This window comes from Phoxinus phoxinus (assembly GCF_949152265.1).
Source record: "Phoxinus phoxinus genome assembly, chromosome: 17".
Classification (NCBI taxonomy): Eukaryota; Metazoa; Chordata; class Actinopteri; order Cypriniformes; family Leuciscidae; genus Phoxinus; species Phoxinus phoxinus.
Window position 1 is genome coordinate 24,625,148 of NC_136892.1, and position 21,956 is coordinate 24,647,103.

Here is a 21,956-nt window from a genome sequence, read left to right on the forward strand (position 1 = left end):
TACAAAGGATCATTCATCTGTACAATATGTGTTGATGATAAACATTTCAGTTCAGATTTCACTCGGAATTAAAGTCAACTTGAAATCAAAATTGACTACTCCATGGAATAAGTGCAGTATTTATTCTATATAATGTATCCGTGCACATTGATATTTTTTTAATACATGATGCGGCATCTTTAATCAAAATAACCTCTCCTCTTCTTGCAACGACTTTTCTGATGATGTGCTTACTGGCACAAAGGCGGGGCAACCTGTCACTCACATGATATCGACCAATAGCAAACCACAACGATCCAATCAATTCCCAATGGACAATATCAAGTCCCGCCCTACTTTTGCTCTTGTTCAGTAAGCCGTTTCATTTGAATATACACCACAATAGGGAAGAAAATACCATCACAATTTCTGTTTCATGCTGATATTAAAACTGAACCATGCAGGCTTTGCAGATAAACGTGTTCTCTCGGTTCACGTCAGGCTGATCACAAAATGGTAAAAGACAGCGCATGACCTCATATACAGTAAGAGCTGACAATATGTTTGAGCGCCTCGCTGTTTCTGTCTCACGCTCCTTCACTTAAACACTAACCTCTCTCCTGAGTAAACCAACGTGAGTCTCATCTCACACCAGCTCTTTAACCTTAAATGAGGTTAAAAAATGTACAGCACAAGCTGTAGTTTGTGACAAAAGTAGATGTTTGGTTAAATTAAGCTATATCTACAGCTGTAATTTAAGATGGCTTAAGGATGTTTGGATATGATGCAATCGCTGCCTGGTTTAGTGTGATTGACTATTTTGTGTGTTCGTTCTCTCTTGTTTTTGCATTTGTTCATAATTTCTTTGTATGACAGCCCAGTCAAAAATGATGTCTGCACAAGCATGTTTCATTGCGTTATCACGAATAAAACAATTGACTATGTACAACTATGCAATATATAGAAAATACACCTTTTTCATTTATATTTACTTTGCATCTTACTGGCTGTATATGATCAAAATGATGGTTCCTCTACTATATACGTTAGTTAACTACGTTAGTTAGCAGGAACTAATGATACATAATTCTACAGCATTTAAAAATCTTAAGTTAATGTTAATTTCTACATTTACTAATACATTTTTAAAAACAAAAGTTATATTTGTGAAAGTCAGTTAATGCACTGTAAACTAACATGCGCAAACAATGAACAATTGTATTTGTATTAACTAACATTAACAGATTTTTTTACAGTGTTACCAATCTGCAAAAACATATTGAGATAACTATTAAATATCGTTAAAAGGCAATATCACCCAGCTGTACTACTGGTGTGGTCAGTACAAAAAAAAAAAACAAAAAAAAAACTGTGTAATGGCTGCAGATTTAACCCTCCACATTCCCAGGATCCCTCAGGGGACTCTCATTTCATGACCCACTTTTATGCTCAGTCTCTCTGGAATTTTACGGCCATTTACCTTAAAGAGACAGTCTGTGGTTTTCCTTATCCTGGTATAATGGTTTACTCCTTATAAATGTTTTATATTGATGCTTTATTGCATCAGTGACTTTTTTCCCCTCTTATTATTGAGCCATGGTTTACTATTAATATCTGTTCAGTTGGAGTGCAAACAACAACAATTTCTTCTTGAGGAGTTCTATAGAGAGCTTTTGATGTTGTCAGAGCATCTCGTCCACACTGCATAGTCTATGCGCATAGTGTCATATAATGCCCCTGAGAAGGTGACTATTCAATATTGTCCTTGTATAACAGACAGAAGATGCTCTGCTAACCCCCAACCAACGTCACAGAGTCCAAGGACAGAGCATACACACACACACACACACACACACACATTGACTCGGATGCTGTCCTGCTGGTATAGAATTTCAGCATGCTGAGTCATTACCCATTTAATGAATCATGTGCAGAAGAGCTTCTTGAGGAAGAAAGACACTATATGTAAATAGTATTCATGTTATGGCTAATAAAGAATAAACAGGCTAAAGTCTACTATTTTGTCTAAAATAAAAATAAATGTATTTTGAGATTTGCTGCAGATTACATTTGTTATTAAAATTATTTTCACAAATGATAAAAATGGAAACATTTAGTTTTTGTGTCTTTTATTTTGGTGTTTATTTATGTTGTGTTATTATTGAATATTAATAAATGTCACTTTATTGGTGTCATTAATCATTTTTTAGATGATGGCAAAGGTAATCCATCTGTCATTAGGGGAAATGAGTAGTAACATATCCAATATATCAACCGATACCAATAAAATCTCTAATATGCATGCATTGATAATCGATATGGTACTGATATGTTGTGCATCCCTAACCATAAGTATTTTGATATAACAGGATATAATGTCCAGAAATATGTGTGTGATCTCAAAAATCCACACTGTGCAGGGTATTTCTGGAAAACTAAAAATGTTTCAATTTCAAAATAAAAAGAATGTTTTCATTTCAAATCTCAGATTTAATTCCTTACCTCATAGATATCAGTGTGTTTTGTAATCTTAGTGTACACTCTTAAAAATAAGAGTGCCATTGATGGTTCCATGAAAAACCTTTAACATTCAATGAATTTTTACATTATGTCCTTCATGCTAAGGAAAGCCATAAACCCAGGCTGAACGGGATTCTGGATAATGTATTCCGGGAGAGTCAGCAGAGAGCTTGAACAAAACATCTTAAGTCTTTAATATTAACTTGAATATAATGTCAGTTAAAAGCATCCCAAATCAGAGCATGCCATTGGTAACACCCAAGCAGAAACTATAAAACTGTATGACCGATCGCAAGCTCACGGCTGATCTTAATAGAAATCTATAATTCATTTCGACTGTTGGTACATTTTGCATTTGCCTGCAGAGATTGGAAAATGTTACACTGGTCTTGTGCATCCTTGAACAAAGCTATTGCAACACCCAAATGTCAGGGCGAGAGCAATCATGGATAATGACAGGCTAGTGGTGCATTTCAGACCTGGAGAAATACAGTAGACTAATACACAGTGATTTATTCAGCAACATCTTCATGGCTTTCCAAATGGGATTGCAAAATATGAGGTCAAACATCTAAAATATCTAGAAGACTATACAGAAGCCTGTTTTTTTTTCATATAATTTATTCTTGTCCTACTTCTCTCTGTTTGGTTTGTCATTAGTGGTGCTTGATAATGCAAGCATCTGTATTACAACTGATTAAATTGAAATAGATTTGAAGACTTTTCTAACAGATGAGACCTTTTTTGGTCAGATGATAAAATACGTAAAACAAATATTTTATTGTCATTCTGATAGCAGTAACCTCAGCAACATGCTCAAATCCCGCTTAGGACTGTGACAATGTGTTTTGAACAGATAAGCACCCTGAAAACCCAGTTTAAACCAAACTAAGATGCTTGTCTGGTCTTAGCTGGTCTTCTTGACCCGAAAAGTGCTCAAAACCATTATAAAACCAACGTTAGGCTGGTTTAAGCTTTAGTACCGATCACACTGTTCTCAGAATATGTAAGATCTACTTTGCATGGCCTTCTTAATTTCCACTCTGCCCTTCATTTAACCCCTCATTCTTTTTTTCATTCACACTGGAATGAATCATCATTAACTGGCTGCTATTTTTATCATGGTGTGTCTGTTCCATGGGTTCTTTAAATGGTGGAGGTTTGCTTGTGTATTGAATTGGGGGAGAACGCAAAAGATAACCTTGATCAGTAGCTACTGAAGGCAATTCTGAAACAAAGAGCCACATACTGGATCAATGCTCTCCATGCAGCGCTCATTCATACTCTCATATATTAAAACTTGTCCATTGTCACAAATGGTTCTCAATACGTGAGAAATACTTGAAAGGCACAGGGCTCTCTCTTTGAGCGTTAAGGGAGTTATAAATGTCCTCCGTTCAAGTCAAGCATGAATCACACGCTTGCAAATTGCTGCAAGGCACATTGACTGTCCTCTCTTCGCTTGCCATACCCAAGTATACACACTATGATCAGGGACTTTCGTCTTAAAGGTGCAGTAAGGAATTTCTGAGAAACACTGTTGATATTTGAAATTAACCCAAACAAACACTCACCTCCCTTCATTGCTCCACCCCTACAAGAGTGGATATCTCTTTATCATAGCTGAAGCGAAGTGAAAAATAAAGCGAAGATGATGAGCGAATCATCAAATACAATACATAAGTATATAAAAGCAAGAGTTCGTTGTTTGTCACCAGCAGCACACCAGCTCCCGCTGCTATAGCTAACATTACAACAACAGCATATCTTGGTTCCAATCTCACATCGCAGAAACATCGCAGCCTCCATTTTCAGGCATTCCCCTCTTTCAGCGCTGGATAGCTTTTCCAATATTAACGTGGGTCCTAATGCTCTTTCCTGATCATAACCCTTCCATTTCCAGTGATATTCTGAGACGCTGCTCACCGCAGAGCAAATGGGAGGAGCTTACGTCTAGCGAATGTAATTTGGGCCTAATGGGTGGAGCTAGAATATCCGACCACACCCTAACCCCACCCACTAATCTATCCCTCCACCCTATTAGACGTCCAGAGAGGAGGAGCTGAACGTCATTTATTTCTGCAGTGGGTACCACTTGGATATTCCTCTGGCCTTATCTCTTTTGTAATGTCTCTCAGCCATCTCTCTTTCTACAGTCTTTCTTTAAATCTCCCTCTTGCTCACTCTCTCTCCTCCCCTATCATGAGTGTACATGCCCCCTGCTGCTGATTGGCTGCTCGTTCCGATCCACCTCCAACAACGTTTCTCAGAAATCACTTACTGCACCTTTAAAGAGAACAGAGAAGCATTGTCATATACCCCTCATATAGGTTTTGTTTGTGGATGTATATCTGAGAATCCCTCCAGATGTTGTTTATAACTCATTGTATTGGCAAAATTAGCTTGGCAGATGTAAAGAGATTTGTGGAGAAATAAAAGGAAATATGTTTCCCTGAATACTGAATGTAATGTAAGGCTGAATCATGGTAAGTAGGGCATACTATAAGCTCAATTCATGAAAATGGATCAACAAATAGGCAGGCTAACAAAAGAACTGGTTCATTCAGAACTAGACTAATGGCTATGAAAGACCCTTTAGACAAATACTATGAGTCATTTACACATGCTTTCCTACTTCTGTCCCCTTACATTACATCCTACATTTCCCTGTAAATATACTACATCGTTTAAACATAAAAACAAAACTATGACAATCTAAGCAAGGATGTACGTGCATTTGGCCAGTCCCCCTCTCATCTCTTTGCTCTCTATCTGACCCTGCGTCTGATGATGTGTATCTCATGTCCCACGAGAAGACAGTGAAACCAACACACACACCTACATCAGAGACCACAGGAAAACCAATCCATCATCCTGCGTGTGAGGAAGACAGAATCCAGCGCAGGTGTTCGGAGCACTAATGATCAGGTTTCAGTCAATATTGATTATATGTGTCCCTTTCATTTGGACTGGACAATGCAACAGCGTTTTCACTATTATGTCATATTTTCCATGCTTTCAGTTTTTTAGCAGGTGTTCAAACAACATTAACTGATATACAAAAGAAACAAACTCAAAATGTTTAATATGATTCTGTTGAATGATGAGGGCATGATACATGGGTCAATGACAAATAATTACTGTGTATATAGGAAAAATGTTTTTGGAAATATTAAAAATGTTGCTTTAATATGTTCTTCAACCAAATTTAGACAAAATAATCATACTTTTAAAACTTTTTTTTTTAGATGACCTAAAGGGGTTCTCTTTGAAATCCATGTTTTATCAGTTTTTATCACGTAACTACAAAATCTAGTTACAAGAAAACTGATTTAAATGTGTTGGACTGAAGTTTTTCATATATTAATAAATTGCTTCACTGGTTTTATACGCATGGAATATATATATATATATATATATATATATATATATATGCCAAACTACTTTTTCCAGCCTTTTTTTTCTCCACAAAAGCAGTTTTTTTTATAACTTGCATTTTAATGTGTTTATATTATTTTTAATAAATGAACAGATGCGTTTGATCATGGCAAAGCTCAAATTTCGATTCCCATTTAAGCATGCAAGCCCTGAGATCTCTAAAAGAGAGCGTGAGAGTCGTAATAATTGATTCCATCAACCTTTCAAAAAGGCCATTTCAAAACAATTGTCTTCTTATCCTGCTGCATAAGCAAAATCTCTCTAAAAAAGCGAAAGCACCAACAACCGCCATCAATCTGTCTGCACTAAACGCCATTCTCCTGCGCTACACATGACAGACCCAGCTCCACATCTGAGCGATGCGCATTTGGTGCTCTCATTTCCCACTACTCAACCGAACACGAACAACTCCGCCATTTAACGATCATCCAGATGGAGATGCGAGCCAGCTGCATTCATGTTAAAAGCACGGGCACTTCCTGGGCAGAGCAGTTCACCAGCTGGAGCTTTACGCAATGGGATATAATGCACTGGTGATCAATCACAGGGGTGAGGCTGTGCCAAAAACGCATTTATTAAGCTAATTTTCGGAAGTAGCAGGTAGAGTTATGCAAACATCGTTTTAATTGTATTATCATTAGCTATGGATAATAATAGGAGTAGAATAAAATAACATCGCAGTGGTCTGTCGACACAATTCCCTGCGTAATTCATCAAACGTCCGTGCAGAACAAGGGCGTTCCTGTTCTGGACCATCTTTATCAAGCTTTTTTTCCTGTTTGTCTGGTTCTCGTGCCACATATTTATAATTGAAACAACATGCAATGGGAATAAAACCTATTCATGTCATGCTCCACTGATGCACAATGCGTATCCGCAACATCCCGAGAGTAATGTCCTCCGCGTTCAGCACAATGGCAGGGAAACAAGCAGCCGCATCCAGGGGAACAGAACGCTGAGGAACACTAATGACATGCAACGGGAAGGTACCATAAAATAGCACGTTCACATGGTTGAACATTAAACCTCAGTAGCCAAGGAGAATTAACATTATCTTACTTTCGCCAACGACCGCCTTTAATCCAATTGGTGCCATGATGCTCGAGAGTGTTCGCCCGTGTGCAGTGTCTTCTCCTCCCTCTCCTCCTCTTGCTGTCTCTGGCTTGAGCGATGCTGCGCACTCCTCACGGCAGCTGACTGCGGAGATCCGTCACTGCGCATGCGCCCCTCTCTCCCGCACATGAGCTCATGCTACAGCAGGGGTCGGCAAGTAACTTTGGCCGCGGGCCAATATTTTTTTTATCCAGTAGATGGCGGGCCAGCTACAAGGAATAGGCCTATTCGTTACGGTGAAATCACAAAATATAATGCACACAAACGTGTCCCTACTACTTGATATACAACCACTGATGAGCATAATCGGTTTTGATGAAGAAGAAGAGAAAAAAACTATACGAATGCAGATTAGAACCCAAAACCTTTTACACACTTGACGAAAGTTCCACCACTGGACCATTGAACCACACGAGAAAATGCCGCGGATACATCTTAGGCTATTAACGATAAATTAAACCCCATGTAGGCTACTATTTAAATCGATTGTTGGACATGTTGTTGTACATAGGCCTATATCTGATTTAGCATTGTATTACCAATGGACTGTACCAATACAGTCCAACTTTTTAACTTTATTCCTTTTTTTAAGGGACACACATAGGCTAACGTTACACACCTAAGGTTTAAGGAGGTCTGCGCAGGACTGTTTTTTTTCGTCCCGCTCCCACAAGGTTCAATTCAGCAACCGCTTAAAATACACTCTGTGTTCACCTGCTTTAAAAATTTAGATCTCGTTTTCAGAATCTCAAATCTCAAAAACAAGTCGTTTTTCATTTTTTTATTTTTTATTTTAATTTGGGGGAAAAAACGATTGAACGAATGATAGGCTACACGGCAGTGATGCGCGGGTCAATGTATAAACAACCCGTACCCGACCGACGTTTTCAACTAACCCGCCCGCAACTCGGACCGCAAACAAAAGAAAGAAAATATTGTACCCGACCCGCTTCCACTTCCAGCTCTTATTCAAAAGTATACGCGCTCAACATGTAACAATTTACCTTACACTAAAAGAGTAAGGGAAAAGTAGGCTACATCACGCAAAACATAAGGTAACGGGCGGATCTGATACCTACTGGGGTGATTACAGACAGTGACTAGCTTACTTTTGGTTAAGAAACCCCTTAAATCAACAAAATAAACGATCAATCATACATGTATAAACTTAAAATAATTATACATTAACGAAAAGTCCACAATACCCAGGTTCAACAACGTGTATTGACAGATATAAGGTTTATACCCCGTCGGGCAACACACAGATATTCAGCGCTGGAGGCGCGGCCGCGCTCCGATATAGATCAAACAAACATTGCATACCTTAACTCAATTCCACACACATTTAAACCCCAGAAACCAAATGTCCCAGCAGAACGAATACTCATTCAATCAAACATAAATTGTCCGGACTGAACTAGATGTCCTCCGCGAAGAGAAGGGAAAAAAATAAGGATTTCCCACTTTTTTATCTCTATCTGCAGACTGAGCTCGTGCGTCATCCTCGCGCCATGTTATTCAGCCAATAAAGTGTAGACCTATGTATTTCATAGAAAATTGGGTCTATATTACAAAGGTTTAATTGGCATCTTTATTTCAAACGACCCGACCGACCGCGACCCGAATATCATTAAAAATATTTTTGGATGACTCGTAACCGCGGGTGACCGCAGGCACTCGCTCATTTTGGATCATCCCGCGCATCACTGATACACGGGGCCTATTTGTAAACCGTTATAGTAAAAAAAAAAAAAAAAAAAAAAAAACGGATTTCCAAAATAATCCGGCGGGCCAGAAAATATTGCTGGCGGGCCAGTTTTGGCCCGCGGGCCGCCTGTTGCCGACCCCTGTGCTACAGATCGACGGAGCCAAACGCCGAGGACGCAGACACAGCGTCAAAAGTGAACCCTTTCCTGATTTCATACTGATTTCTGGATCAATGGAGGTTTTAAAATATCATTGCACCTGTTTCTATGGCTGTAACTAAAGATTTAATATTTTACATTGACTTTTAATTTCATTAGCAAACAAAGCCGTTTTAGTTTACTTCATTCAATAAAAAAAACATACACTACAGAAGTTTTGGATCAGTACGTTTAAAAAAAAAAGTTTTTAAAAGAAGTCTCTTCTGCTCACCAAGGCTGCATTTATTTGATAAAAAAAACAGTAATATTGTGAAATATTTTTACAATTTTAAACAGCTGTTTTCTATGTGAATATAAAGCAAAGTGTAATTTATTCCTGTGATCAAAGTTGAATTTTTAGCAACATTACTCTTCAGTGTTACATGATTCTTCAAAAATCAAATATGATGATTTGATGCTCAAGAAACATTTATGATTATTATCAATGTTGAAAAAGGTTAAAATTTTACTTCAGGATTCTTTGATTAATAGAACGTTCAAAATAACAGCATGTATCGGAAATATAAAGCTTTTGTAACATTAAACAATACCGTTCAAAAGTTTGGGGTCAGTAAGAATTTTTATTTTATTTATTTATTTATTTATTTGGGGGGGGGGGGGGTAAATAAAATAAATAATTAATCATATAAATAAATAAATAATAATAATAAATGTTTTTTTTAGCATCAAATCCGCATTTAAGAATGATTTCTGAAGAGACTAAAAAAAAACAAAAAAACATTAAAAATCCTACCGATCCAAATATTTTAACTGGTAGTGTACATTGTGAATGTGAAGTTATTCATTAAAGGTAGGCTATTATTAATGACCAATGCAAATAAAAATTATTTTATAAAAAAGACAAACTGTAACAATATTTCACATTTTACTGTTGTCATGTATCATTAAATTTTGACCACATGAGGGCGTTAAAACTCTACTAACCTTTATCGTAACGCCATTTAATTTAGTTTCGATTATATAAAAAAGACAGTGGTTTTGTGGATCTTTTTGTTTATTTTATAATATTTATGACTATTTTCTAATCAAAATAGTTATTGTAATATATAATTATTTAAACAGACTTTTTTGCCATAATAACTATTACAATTAAATTGTTTATTTTATAAATGATATTATTTCCTTAATATCAATTACCATGAAAAACTATAAAATAATATTTTATGCCAATATATTGAATCAAAATTGCAATATTTTATAAATATTATTATTTTTAATAATAATATTTAAACTGTGGTTTTCAGGAAATCATATTATTTTATCAATCTTCTGTGCCAAACTACAAAGCAATATGTTTTTTTGTGTTTATTTATTTTTAATGATATATATTATAATTTATTAATACTGGCAAAGTGGGACAATGGGTAAAGTGGGACAGTTAAGCTTCTTAATTTCTATCTTTACATGTAAATGATTTCATTACTAAAAATCAACACTGAGCTCATCATAAGCAAGTATGTGATAAAAAAATATAGATTCTGTGGCTATGACATCCCTTCCGGGGGTGTGGCACACCATATTCATTATAACGAATAATTATATAATAATATCATAACAATAAATGACTCATTATAAAATGTATTATTATTATTAACAATTATTGTAAGAAATATTTTTATAAAATGATTATCTTTATAGAATATAGAAGAGAAAGCAGAGCCATATCCTCAACGCCTCCATTCAGATTCCTAAAAAGTAGTTTGCATTTCCTGGAGAAAATATTAGTTTGGGAATTAAGTTTTAAAGATGTTTGTGGAAAATAATTCAATGTGGAAAAGAATTGTGGAAAACAATAATGAAATTAATTATTGGCGAGATTCAGATTCAGATTCAGTAGGCCTAGTCATTTCAAAACCAAGACAGGTATCAGTCTTATTAAATTAATAAATCAAGCAAATAAATCCCATCATATAACAAAAGCTGTATGCGATTCCATGATCATATCAGACGCTCTATCTATAATCAGCCGTGATTAAAATAATGTTGTGAAGTTGGGTGTGTCAGTGTGTGTAAACCACACCCTCTGAATGGCACTCATTTGACTGAACAAGTTTAAATGAGTCTCGTTTCTCACACAGAGAGGGCGTAACACAGTCACGTCAACAAAATGAACGCAACGCTCTGAGTGACCAGGGATGGTTCATTCGGAAGACACATTTCTCTAGTGTTTCCTAAAAGTTTCGGATACAAAGTAACTTTCCTCAATATCTGTGATTGTCATTTAAATCGCCATCATGGGTGATGTGATTTCTGCCAACCTGGACGAAGGCAAGCGGGAGATGATTACAGGTAAAACGCGTTTGTGTTACTTTATGGATGAAGCCATTCTCGGTACAAGAAAAGGTACAATACTTTAAACTTAAATGCTTATAGTCAACGTAGACACAACAACCACAATCGTTTAAGAGAGCTTATTTAAACAGAGGCGTGTAGTTCAACAAAGGAAACCTGGACTCGTCCGCTAGACGCGTTTTTCAGAAATCACAGTCCCGTCATCATTCACGGAGACTGTCAGTTCATAACTTTCTGCCTAACTCGTTTTATGTTCCACGGAAAGAATAGAGAAAGTCATACAATACTGTGCAAGAACAAGAAGGTGAGTAGCCTAAATGATGACCGAATTGAATTTGACGCGGTGTCTTAAAAAAACACGACGGAATGTGAGAACGCGTCGTGTGTAAACGCCCCTTAATGCCTCAAGTAGGCTATATACAGATACTGGTTTAAATGACCTTTGAGTCATTATTGAGAAATAATGTTTGTATTAAAAACATTTGATATTGCTAATGCTTCCCACGCCATACACGTTTATTAGCGTTTAACCCTTTGTCAAAAACAGTTTTTCCTCTTTGTCAACTTCACTCAGTTTTTCTATGAGTGATTTAATATTATCTTCAAACCCTGTAATAGTACAGTTTTGTGTCCACAAATTATATTTTTTGCTGTATCTCTTATAATAAAATGGCAAAACCTATAAATAAATAAATCCAAAAGTATTTTTGTCTGCATTATGGTTCCTCTAGTTGGTTTAGAGAACTAGTAAATATCCTCTACCTGTAGAGACATGCTCCACTAGAACCATATATTAGTTCCTCTCCCAATTATGATAGGAAATAATAACGTTTGTTTAAAAGAAAAAAAAATTCTCATTAGAGGTTTTTATCTGAAGAGATTTGGATTTCCGCAATTGTTTACAACATTTGCTTTTGTTTAACAAGGCTTTTAGAGATTTTCTAGAAACTTCCATGAACATTTCATATCCTGTGCTGACCAAACTGACACGTGGGAAAGGAAATGTTACCAGTCCAGAATTTGTGACGTATCTGGTGGTTACTGTGCTTTGGAGCTGTGTCTCGTCTTTTCCCCCAGTTTTTCCCTCATGTCAATCATAGAAAAGATCTATGAGTGAAAACAGTCTTGATAAATATAGCCTAAGTATTCTTTTAGAACAAAGAGTTCTTTTAGTTGTGGAAAGCTGCCAAAAAAAAAAGTGAAACAGAATAATATCCGAAAGATAGGCTATGTTCCCATAATAACTTTTGGATATTATAACAAAAGCTCTTTTGCTTGTGACTGGAAATATTGGATCACTACAACCTTGTATGTACACACATACTCTTTAGAACAAGTCAGGACTTGTTAACAAGTATATGTTTCCTTGTGTGGGTTTGAAGTACCAGTCTGGATCTTTCATTGATGATGATAGGCTTGAGTCACTTGAGGAGTGCCACTTCATGAAATAATTGTCCCGTTCTAAGCTTATTTCTGAGAAATATTTCCGTGAGATCAATGCAGGTGGATCTCATCCTGCAGACGCTTTTGCTGATGTCATAAAAAGCAATCTGCTGACTCGGCCCTCCTGAAATTCCACTGCTCTGAAATGAACTGTGGGAAGATGTTTGGTCTTCAGATGACAAAAGCCACCCCCATAGACTCTCCCTTAATGAGGCCCGGGGCAGTTATGAAGATGTTTGTGGTAGATGGACAGGAGGTCAGCGGTTTGACAGGAGGTTTGAATACAGGAAATTCCTCTTTAGACCTCCCTCGTGAACTATTTGACTAATAGGGCTGGATGTTTTCTTAGAGAGTAAGATCAAGTATGAACATGTCTTGGAGTAATAGGGAGGATCTTCTCAAGGTGTCCTCATGCCCTCATACATCTGTCTCCCCCTTGTCTTTCACTCCCTCTATCAATTTCACGGACAGTGCCGGGTTCATCTGCTGACTGTGCATGCGGGAGGGGATGTTTGTCATCTTTTGGTCTTTATGTTCGCTATGGTGCAATGGATAGATAGATTGGACTTGCAGAAGCCAGCAGTGAGATAAAATTATCTAACTGGCAAACAGATGAAGTTTTGTCGAAAATAATGACTTCTGGTATTCTAGGTAGCATCAATATGAATGGGTTGAAAATGCTATTGTCTTGGTGTTACCTGCATAACTATCCCTGCATCCCTATATGCTTACTATCCATCCTAAATAGTAGGCCTATACGTGAGATTAGAATAAGTGTGTCCCAAAGCATAGGATGTTGAAAAGAGTATGGCAAAAGTCCCTGGATGATCTTGTATTTTCGAAGTGTAGGTCCGTTCACACTATAATGGCTAATATCTATCGAAGTTAGTTTCCGCCATAAAATAAAAAAGGTAATTGCAACTGTTTATCTCACACAATTAAAATTTCTCACAATTGTGAGTTTACATCTCACAATTCTGATATTTTTTCTCAGAATTGTGTTATATAAACTCACAATTGTGAGATTCTGACTCTTTTTTTTTTTTTTTTTTTTTCTTCGCAATTCTGACTTTTTTAAATATTCTGTGGCGTAAACAGGCTTCCATAAAAATCGCCCACAACCTGTTACTTTGAAGGAGGATTCGTTTCAGGACTACAAACACAAATAAAAAGTTCTTAAACTACAAACATGGTGGGTGTGCGCAACCAACAGTTAAATAGTGGTTTAGGTAAAGGGGTTTGAGTGACTAATAATCAACATTTTTACCTGATAAATTTTTTATTTATTTAATGTTTTCTGTTATATTTCATCTGCAACAACAATGTGGACTTTAATAAAAGATCCGTGCACAACTGGCACATCAACGTGCTGCAACTTTATTAAAAAGAAGTATTAAATTAAATGTGAAGGATTTTAACTGTGACGAGATGATTTACATGACAGTTTTTAGTGACAGGATGTGTAAATATGAGACAAGTGTCCATTAAAGATGTAATTTAATGACGTGATCCAAAGCTTGTCTACTCTTTTGATACACCCATATTATTATTATTATTATAAATGTTCTTTGTAAAGAACAACTTAAAAGTAAAATTTAATTTTTATGTGTAAAAATGAATGAAAAATAATAATTTAAAGGAACAGGTCAAATAAACAGAAAACACAGAATTTATGCAAATATAAAATCATACATTTTATGAAAATAGTGAAAATAGTTTTAGGACAAGCAGAAATCTGACCTAACCTCACTTGACCAGTTTTTTAAGATTGCAAAATGGCCACTAGTCTCAACTGTATCTGTTTATTTTAGTCTCTTTTTATTTTATTAAATTTTTTTATGCTTTGTTAGGAAGTTGCTGTTTTTTTTAATTTTTTTATCATCTTTTAGATGGCATGAACCAGCTATTATGATCTTTGTGTGAGGGAACTATTTCCTAAAGACATGTGTGTGTATATACACGTGTAAATATTATTTGGAAAATATTTAGTGGCTATTATTAACTTATTACCTTTTTATATTCACTATACTGTGCTGGGACAGTTATTTATTTGAATAAATTTCAAGCATCAAAAAAAATTCATAAACATTTCTACAGACCCTCTAGCATTCCCTTGCAGCCCCCCAGGTTTTAAAACCACTGCTCTGATGTCCACACTTAAGAACCCATCTTAAGATGTGATGAGTGACGTGTTGTGCGGTGTTCGCAATGGCATTCAATTTCAGCGTTTCTGAAGATTACGTAGGTTTCCTGCGAATCGACGCCGGTACCTGTTCCTCCTTTGCAGATTGAACGTCTAGAAATGCTCTCTGCAAATATACATGTGAATGAATACTGTGGAATAGTCAACACTGAGCCAAAGCAAACCGAGTCTACAAGTTATTCTAGTTTAATACAATAGTGGGTCTGCTAGAAAGGTCTACCATCAGACGCGGCGGCTGCTGCATTCATGCAAACAAAACAACATGCTTTTCATGTTCAAATTTCCTGTAACAAGAAGCTTCTAATCTGATGGATTTCTTAAGAAACGAGGTGTAAGTGGAGAGATTCTTTCCTGTGGAGATGGTACAGTAAACGAAAATATCCAGAAGGCCATGTGTACTTGGAGCGCTGTACTATAAATTTAGTTTGACATTAGACGTGGCCTTCTTCCTTTTCCGTCCTTGTCGGGTTGTTCCTTCCTGTTTTTATGGAAGCATCTCCTTTCACATGCATGCGAACACGTGCTAACTTTCATCTCAATACAGTGCCTCAAGAGATTGTTTAACATGTTCATTTTAAATGCCAAGGATATCGTTTGCTGTAAAACTAGACCAAGATACTTTGAATATGGCATTCAAATGTGATCGCCTCCAATCATGCGTCACTTTTTCCATTTATTGGCCCCTTTTATTTAAGCAAATTCTTCTTAGTACCATCTTCTTTTCATAAAGCTCTGATAAGCCTGCAGGCTCAGGTCTTTTCATTTTTAATGTGCCCATGTGTTTGTGTGTTTCCACACTTGACTGTTTTTGCAACTGTTTCTCTTTTTATCAAGAACGCCCTTTAATTGTTGACCTCCTTTTGTGTTCTTCTAGCTATTGAATTTCTGGAAAGCTTGGATCAGCATTTACACAGATATATATTTCCACATAACTGTTATGATGTCGCAACAGAATACATGGCGAGGGTTGCTGATGATGTGTTTATTTTGGTTAATGTTATTTGTCATTTGAACAGCGATATTATAATCCCTTACATCTCATATGGCACGGCAGTGTATATTATCATGAATTTATTTAGTTAATTTATATAAATTACTTTCTTTTCTTTTTTTATAGTATATAGGCCTAAAGGAATTGTATTATTATTTAATAAGAACAATATTTTCTTAGTACAATATTAGACTTTAAAGCATGCACTATACAGTATATTTATTTAAATATATTGCCGTCTTTTGTGGTTTAATAATCGCATATGGCCATAATATCATGATTTCTATTTGAACCCTCTCAAACACACTCACTCACACACACACTGCTGGCTAATGGTGTGTGGTTCTAGTTCTAGTGAACTAGGAATCTTGGATCAAGTTGCACTCTGTGTGTGTTTGCATCTTTGTTATCTTGCCTAATTGCTATTGGGAACCATTCACAACTAAAAGACTAAACTAACTCAATAGGTTTATAACATTTTGTGATTGATTTTTAAATGTTTATACCACCATTTCGCCCAAAGTTCGCCTCCAACAAATGCAACTTGCAATTAGCAGTAAACTCTGCAGCTGTAAGGTGATCATTTCTTTCCTCTGCTGCGGTCCTGCTTCAAATCTAACGTTCCTGTGTGTCTGTTCCAACCTAGCCCGCACCAGTGCCGTGATGGCAGAGTTTGGGAGGTTTTACGAGCAGCAGTACGCCGTGGCTTTGTTCAACAGTGTGCGCTTTGAGATCGAAGGAGGAGGGAATATCCATACACAACTACTACATAGAAAGGTAAAGCCCCTCATATTTCCATGAATTTAAACTTTACATCCTAAAACACAAAAATGAAATGGCAAAGAAATGCCCACCCCAGGTTAAAATGAGGTAAGAAATAAGCCTCCTTGGTGGGTTTATTTTGTTCTTTTTTTCTTCTCATTTGGAAGTCTCTCTGTGGTCTTGCTTATCGGCATGGAGTCGGTAAAGAGGAAGTGGAACAAATTTCACACAAGTTAAATAACCGTAACAAAGACCTGCATAGCACACACACAAAAAGCACATAAAGACTTCAGTTGCCATTCCACCAACTGATGAATCAAAGGATCTTGGGTAGTTCTGACTTTCTCATGCTCCTTTTCAATCACAGTTATGCTGGTGCTGGTGCCAACCCACATTTCCACTGACTTGAGTGATGAATATTGACATAACTAACAACATAACCGGCTCACAAATGAACTCTGAGCATTACTGTCTTTGTTTATGAGCTTTCATTTTGGGGGGAAAATAATTAATTGTTGATGCAACTTTCAAGAGCATGGCAATCAATTCAAATAAGTAATATTAGTAATTATATATTTTATTAAGATAGACCGGGGAAACATTAATGTGGCTGGAGCTTCTGTCCAACGAGGTGTCCATCAACGGATTATGTATCGCCCCTTTGGCCGTTCCCAGTGTAGACTATGTTGTTGTTGTTGTTTTGAAAACTTTACTTGTTTTGGATGTTATCCCTCTCTCCTGGCCTCTGATGCTAATTGTTTCTGGTTTGAGATCAGCAAGTCTAAGGAGTCTAAACCAGCTTTTCTGCAGTGGAAAAATGCATAAAATAGTTTCTGATCAGACTGTTGATCGTTTCTGTTAAATAAAAGAAATCTCATAAATGTATTGTGCTATTCTAAAATTCTCCTACCACTTCATCGTCAGTGAAGTGAAGTCCCATCAGTCCTCTCTTCATACTCTCATCCACAGACACTTGATTTGGGCGCAGGAAGGGGTGTGTTTACTGTTTAATAAATATAAGCAGCATGGCGTAACGGTTCATGTGCTCGTCGCTTCCTAATCAGGAGGACCAGAAATAGATAAATATTAAGTCTGCTCTTCAAAACAAAGAAAAAAGCAATGTAGGAGCACAATCAGCGGGAAACTGTACATTCTTGCAGTGTGTGCATGTCAAATAATCAATTCTGATTAGAAGCCTGTGGCATATAATCAACCCGATCACTTTATTTATCATTCATGTAAAAAGTCCCTCAATTTTATGAGCCCAAGACAGCTGGACTTGAAAAAAAAAAAAAAAAAAAAAAAAATATATATATATATATATATATATATAATTTTTTTTTTTTTTTTTTTTTTATTATTATATATATTTATTTTTTTTTTTTCCCAAAGATTAACCGATTAACAATGTTCAAAGGCATGTTCACTCACCAGTGGTAAATTCGGCATCCATTAGCAGAAAGCTGTGGTTTTGATTGTAGACATAACACAACCTTGAATGCCTTTTATGTACCAATTGCTCTGCCCATTTCTTATTTTAGCCTGAATCACTGAGATCAATGTTATATAAACACATCTTGAGCTAGCCTTTTTGTTCCAGACGGTTGGGATTTTTTTCATGTTGGTCTTCTAAACATCATTCATTGTATTGTTAAGTCATGCTTTCATCTAGTACAATGATTTGATTCACATTCATTTAAAATGTGTTTGTTCCCACCACAGGACCCTCTGAAGAACAAGTCTATCTTCTCCGGAGGTCTGTTTCAGTTTCTGGAAGAGAGCAAGAAATGGAGGAGTCGCTTTTTGTACGTGGGCGACTCTTACAACATCGGCTTGTATGAGAGCAAAGTGGTGAGTGTAAACCGCTGAGTGTTTTTTTTTATTTATTTATTTTTTATGTTCACCACAAACACACCCAGCTCAGATAATTAAATGTAAACAAAAGAAAAATGATGTGAATGTTAATCTTGCATTATTGGACCTCACATAAATTGCATTGCTGTTAGTGGACATGTACTGTATGTCATTTCCCCAGCTGCAGATGGATTCTGAAAAGTCTGTTTCCTCTACAGGCATATGATCGAGGTCTACACTCCAAAGGGGTCATTAACTGTGCCGGGTACAGAGCCCTAACCTCTATGGAGGAGTACCTAGGGCTTCTCAACAATAGCCTGAATGGTAAGAAATTAATTAATATGATAAATGCATAACATGATACAAAAAAAAGTTGTTTAGAAAATCGTATTGTAATCCTAAAAGATTCTTATAGGAATGTAAATGATTTTAATAAAGTCCAAGTCGGGTTTAAAAATTACATATACATTTGGAGAGAAAAAAGTAATTACAAAATTATTGATTTTATCTAGAAAAATTATTAAAACATTACTAAAAGCATTTATTTATAATGCATATACAGGTATTAATGTTTGTTACAATGCAATGTATAATTTCTAGATAATTGTAATCAAAGTTATAATGCATTATAAGATTTGCACATTCCTTGTTACATCTGAAATCGTTTTTGTCATGTTTTCATCTAAAGGTTTAACAATAATTAGATAAATTAAGCGCAGCGTCAGTTCTGGCAGGTCACGTTAGTCAAGCTCGTATCAGCTGACTCTCAGTTGATCCACGTCTACCTATAGGAATACGACGCCTATCACTGTATACATGTATAAGCTCCTTCAGTATTATCAGCAGCTATTGTGTTTTATCAGGAGCGAATTACCCTCCTCCATCCCCAGATCCTCCTCTCATCAGTCAGGATGGCTTTCTGATTCCCCTTGAATCAGAATAAATTCTCAAATTATGTTGTACTTTAAAATCTTGAATTAACGATATCGGCAATACGTTCTGGTTTGTTCTGTAGTGTTTACCCATAGGGGGGTTATTGCTGCTCTTCCTGCTCTTATTCATGCTAGGCTGCATGGGAGTTTTTGCCCAGAACAGAACCATACCGCTAATCCTAACTGTATGCAATTGCGAAGTACAGAAGTATTATAACTGTGGTTACAGATATTCATGAGACCATAAAATGCATCATAAGGTGCATAAGGCATAATTAAATACACCAGATAAATTGCAGAATGAGTTCTCCGATTAGACTATACTTCTGTATACAGAGTATTCCGTGTAATTTGTTCATCTTGTATTGTGTCTGTTGTTTTAGATCCAAAGGCCAAAGTGCCAAGTGCCCCATTTCTGAAGTGCCCCACACAGTTTCCCCTCATCCTGTGGCATCCATATGCCCGCCATCACTACTTCTGCGTGATGACAGAGAAAGAACAGACTAAGTGGCATGCCGTCTTCCAGGACTGTGTGAGACACACCAACAACGGTGAGTCACTATCACAAACAATGACAAAACAAAGAACTCCTGCTGTTTAAAAAAAAAATTAAAAAAAATTGTTTTTGTCAGTGTATCTGCTTTGCTGAGTTTAAAAAGATCTATCTTATCTATTTTACTCATTTATATCACATTCGCAGAAAGCATTGGTTGTGTTCTTGTGTTTTGTGCGGACTAAAGATGCACATTGTCATGAGAATGTTCCTGTAGTTTGTCTGGGGGAAATAAAAAATGCTGTAGAAGTAGATTTTGCCAGATCACCTACTTTACTGTGCTCCAAAATAACATTAAAACCGAGCTTAATTCGAGAACATTTGCTGTGTAGTCGGTTGTTTCTGATTGGATCTACAACAAGATTTGACTGTCTTCCCTCCCTTTCAATCAAACATAATCTATAGAGTTTCTAGCTAAATATTTAAAGAAATCCCTAAATGCCTTTGTAATTCATAGTATTATATTGCCTTCCGCTCCACCCTCACAAATATTCTGGCTCATTGTCATATTTCAAATCACACAACAGGGTGTGTGTCTGTGTTTGTGAGGGGGAAAAGGTTGTCACAGGTCGAAATGTTGAATGCCTTTGAAATTACTAAGGTGTGGAGGATGTTCCTGTTGTAATTTTAACTGATGTTAAATATCCCATGGAAGAACTGAAATTATTATTAGTTTTTTTTTATTCATCATTAATGCACTGTATATTAGCCCCTTTCACACATATTGTCCCTGTCCCACATGGCACACTTCATGCACTTTCGGTCTTGTGGACTTACAATGGTTGCCGCATGCGCGTGCCCGTTAAGTCCGTGAGACCGTAGAGCGTCCCATTTGTCATTTTAGCTCTAAGAAGGGTGCTCGCGAGCGCCCCCCTCTGCTGACGATTTGCGCACTTTTGCCAAGTCCACACTGATGCGGGCTTTGCAGCAGACTTTTTCCCGACAGTCAAAGCGGTGTTACGTCACGAAAGTGCGGACTCAGAGGAAGATGAGTGCTTAAGGCTGATTTATATTTCTGCGTCGGACCTACGCCGGACCCTCTACGCTGTAGGCAACGTGTTGGTTTTCGTTTTTTTTTCGTTTTCGTTGACGCGCAATTACACCTGCAGAGGGAGCGTGTGAAACCCGAGGGAGGGGTTCTAGCAGACCAATCACAGCGCTTGCGTCCGTGTAGAATTGACGCGTTGTTACATTTTTGGAGAGGTGCACGTCAGGGTACGCCGAAGGGTACGCGCTCTACACACAGCCTACGGCGTGAGTTCGACGCAGAAGTATAAATCAGCCTTTAGGGTGCCATTTGTGACAGGGCCATAATCATCCGAGCGGATGAAGAGATTTGTCGTCAACAGTTAGTGATACTGTCACGTATGAATTAAATAACTTGAATTTTCTCGATAAAGTTGTTCTGGCAATTTTATGGTAACTTACCGGGATTGCTGTGTGGAAGGGGAATTTCTAGAATAATTTTTTTGCTTAGAACTTCAGTTACTAAATGGTTTAACCAAGTCAAATTAAATAGAAGGTAGGACTTTGTTTTATAACTAACATTCAAAAGTTTGGGGTCAGTAAGATATATATATTTTTTAAAGATAATATTTTTATTCCGCAGGATGCATTAACTTGATCAGAAATGACCGTTAAGACATTTGTAATGTTGCAAAAGATTTCTCAAATAAATGCTGTTCTTTTAAACTTTCTATTCATCAAAGAATACTGAAAAAAAAAATTTATCAGCATTTCCAAAAAAATACCGGTATATGAGAAGGAGAATGAGGAGAAGAAATGTTTCTTGAGCAGCAAATCAGCACATTATAATGATTTCAGAAGGATCATATGACTGAAGACTGGCGTAAAATGTAAATCCAAAGAATTTTGCTTTTTCATCACAGGAATAAATGACAATTTACAATGTATTAGAATATAAAACGGAATATAATTTCACAATATTATG

General features: G+C 36.6%; 2 protein-coding genes across 3 annotated transcripts in view; one reads left to right on the plus strand and one right to left on the minus strand.

Moving 5' to 3' along the window:
- Positions 1–7,132, minus strand: part of stxbp1a (syntaxin binding protein 1a) — a 30,036-nt gene extending 22,904 nt beyond the window's left edge. For both annotated transcript variants that reach the window (XM_079586123.1, XM_079586122.1), the window contains exon 1: positions 6,997–7,132. In XM_079586123.1, coding sequence (XP_079442249.1) covers positions 6,997–7,033 — 37 coding nt within the window. In that variant the 5' untranslated portion in view covers positions 7,034–7,132. The remainder of the gene's footprint in view (positions 1–6,996) is intronic.
- A 3,830-nt stretch (positions 7,133–10,962) lies between these two features.
- The window catches only part of niban2a (niban apoptosis regulator 2a), a 31,040-nt gene continuing 20,046 nt past the window's right edge, over positions 10,963–21,956 (plus strand). The window contains exons 1-5 of the mRNA XM_079586679.1: positions 10,963–11,264; positions 16,551–16,681; positions 18,389–18,517; positions 18,739–18,844; positions 19,836–20,003. Of these exons, the coding sequence (XP_079442805.1) occupies positions 11,210–11,264; positions 16,551–16,681; positions 18,389–18,517; positions 18,739–18,844; positions 19,836–20,003 (589 nt within the window). The 5' untranslated portion in view covers positions 10,963–11,209. The remainder of the gene's footprint in view (positions 11,265–16,550; positions 16,682–18,388; positions 18,518–18,738; positions 18,845–19,835; positions 20,004–21,956) is intronic.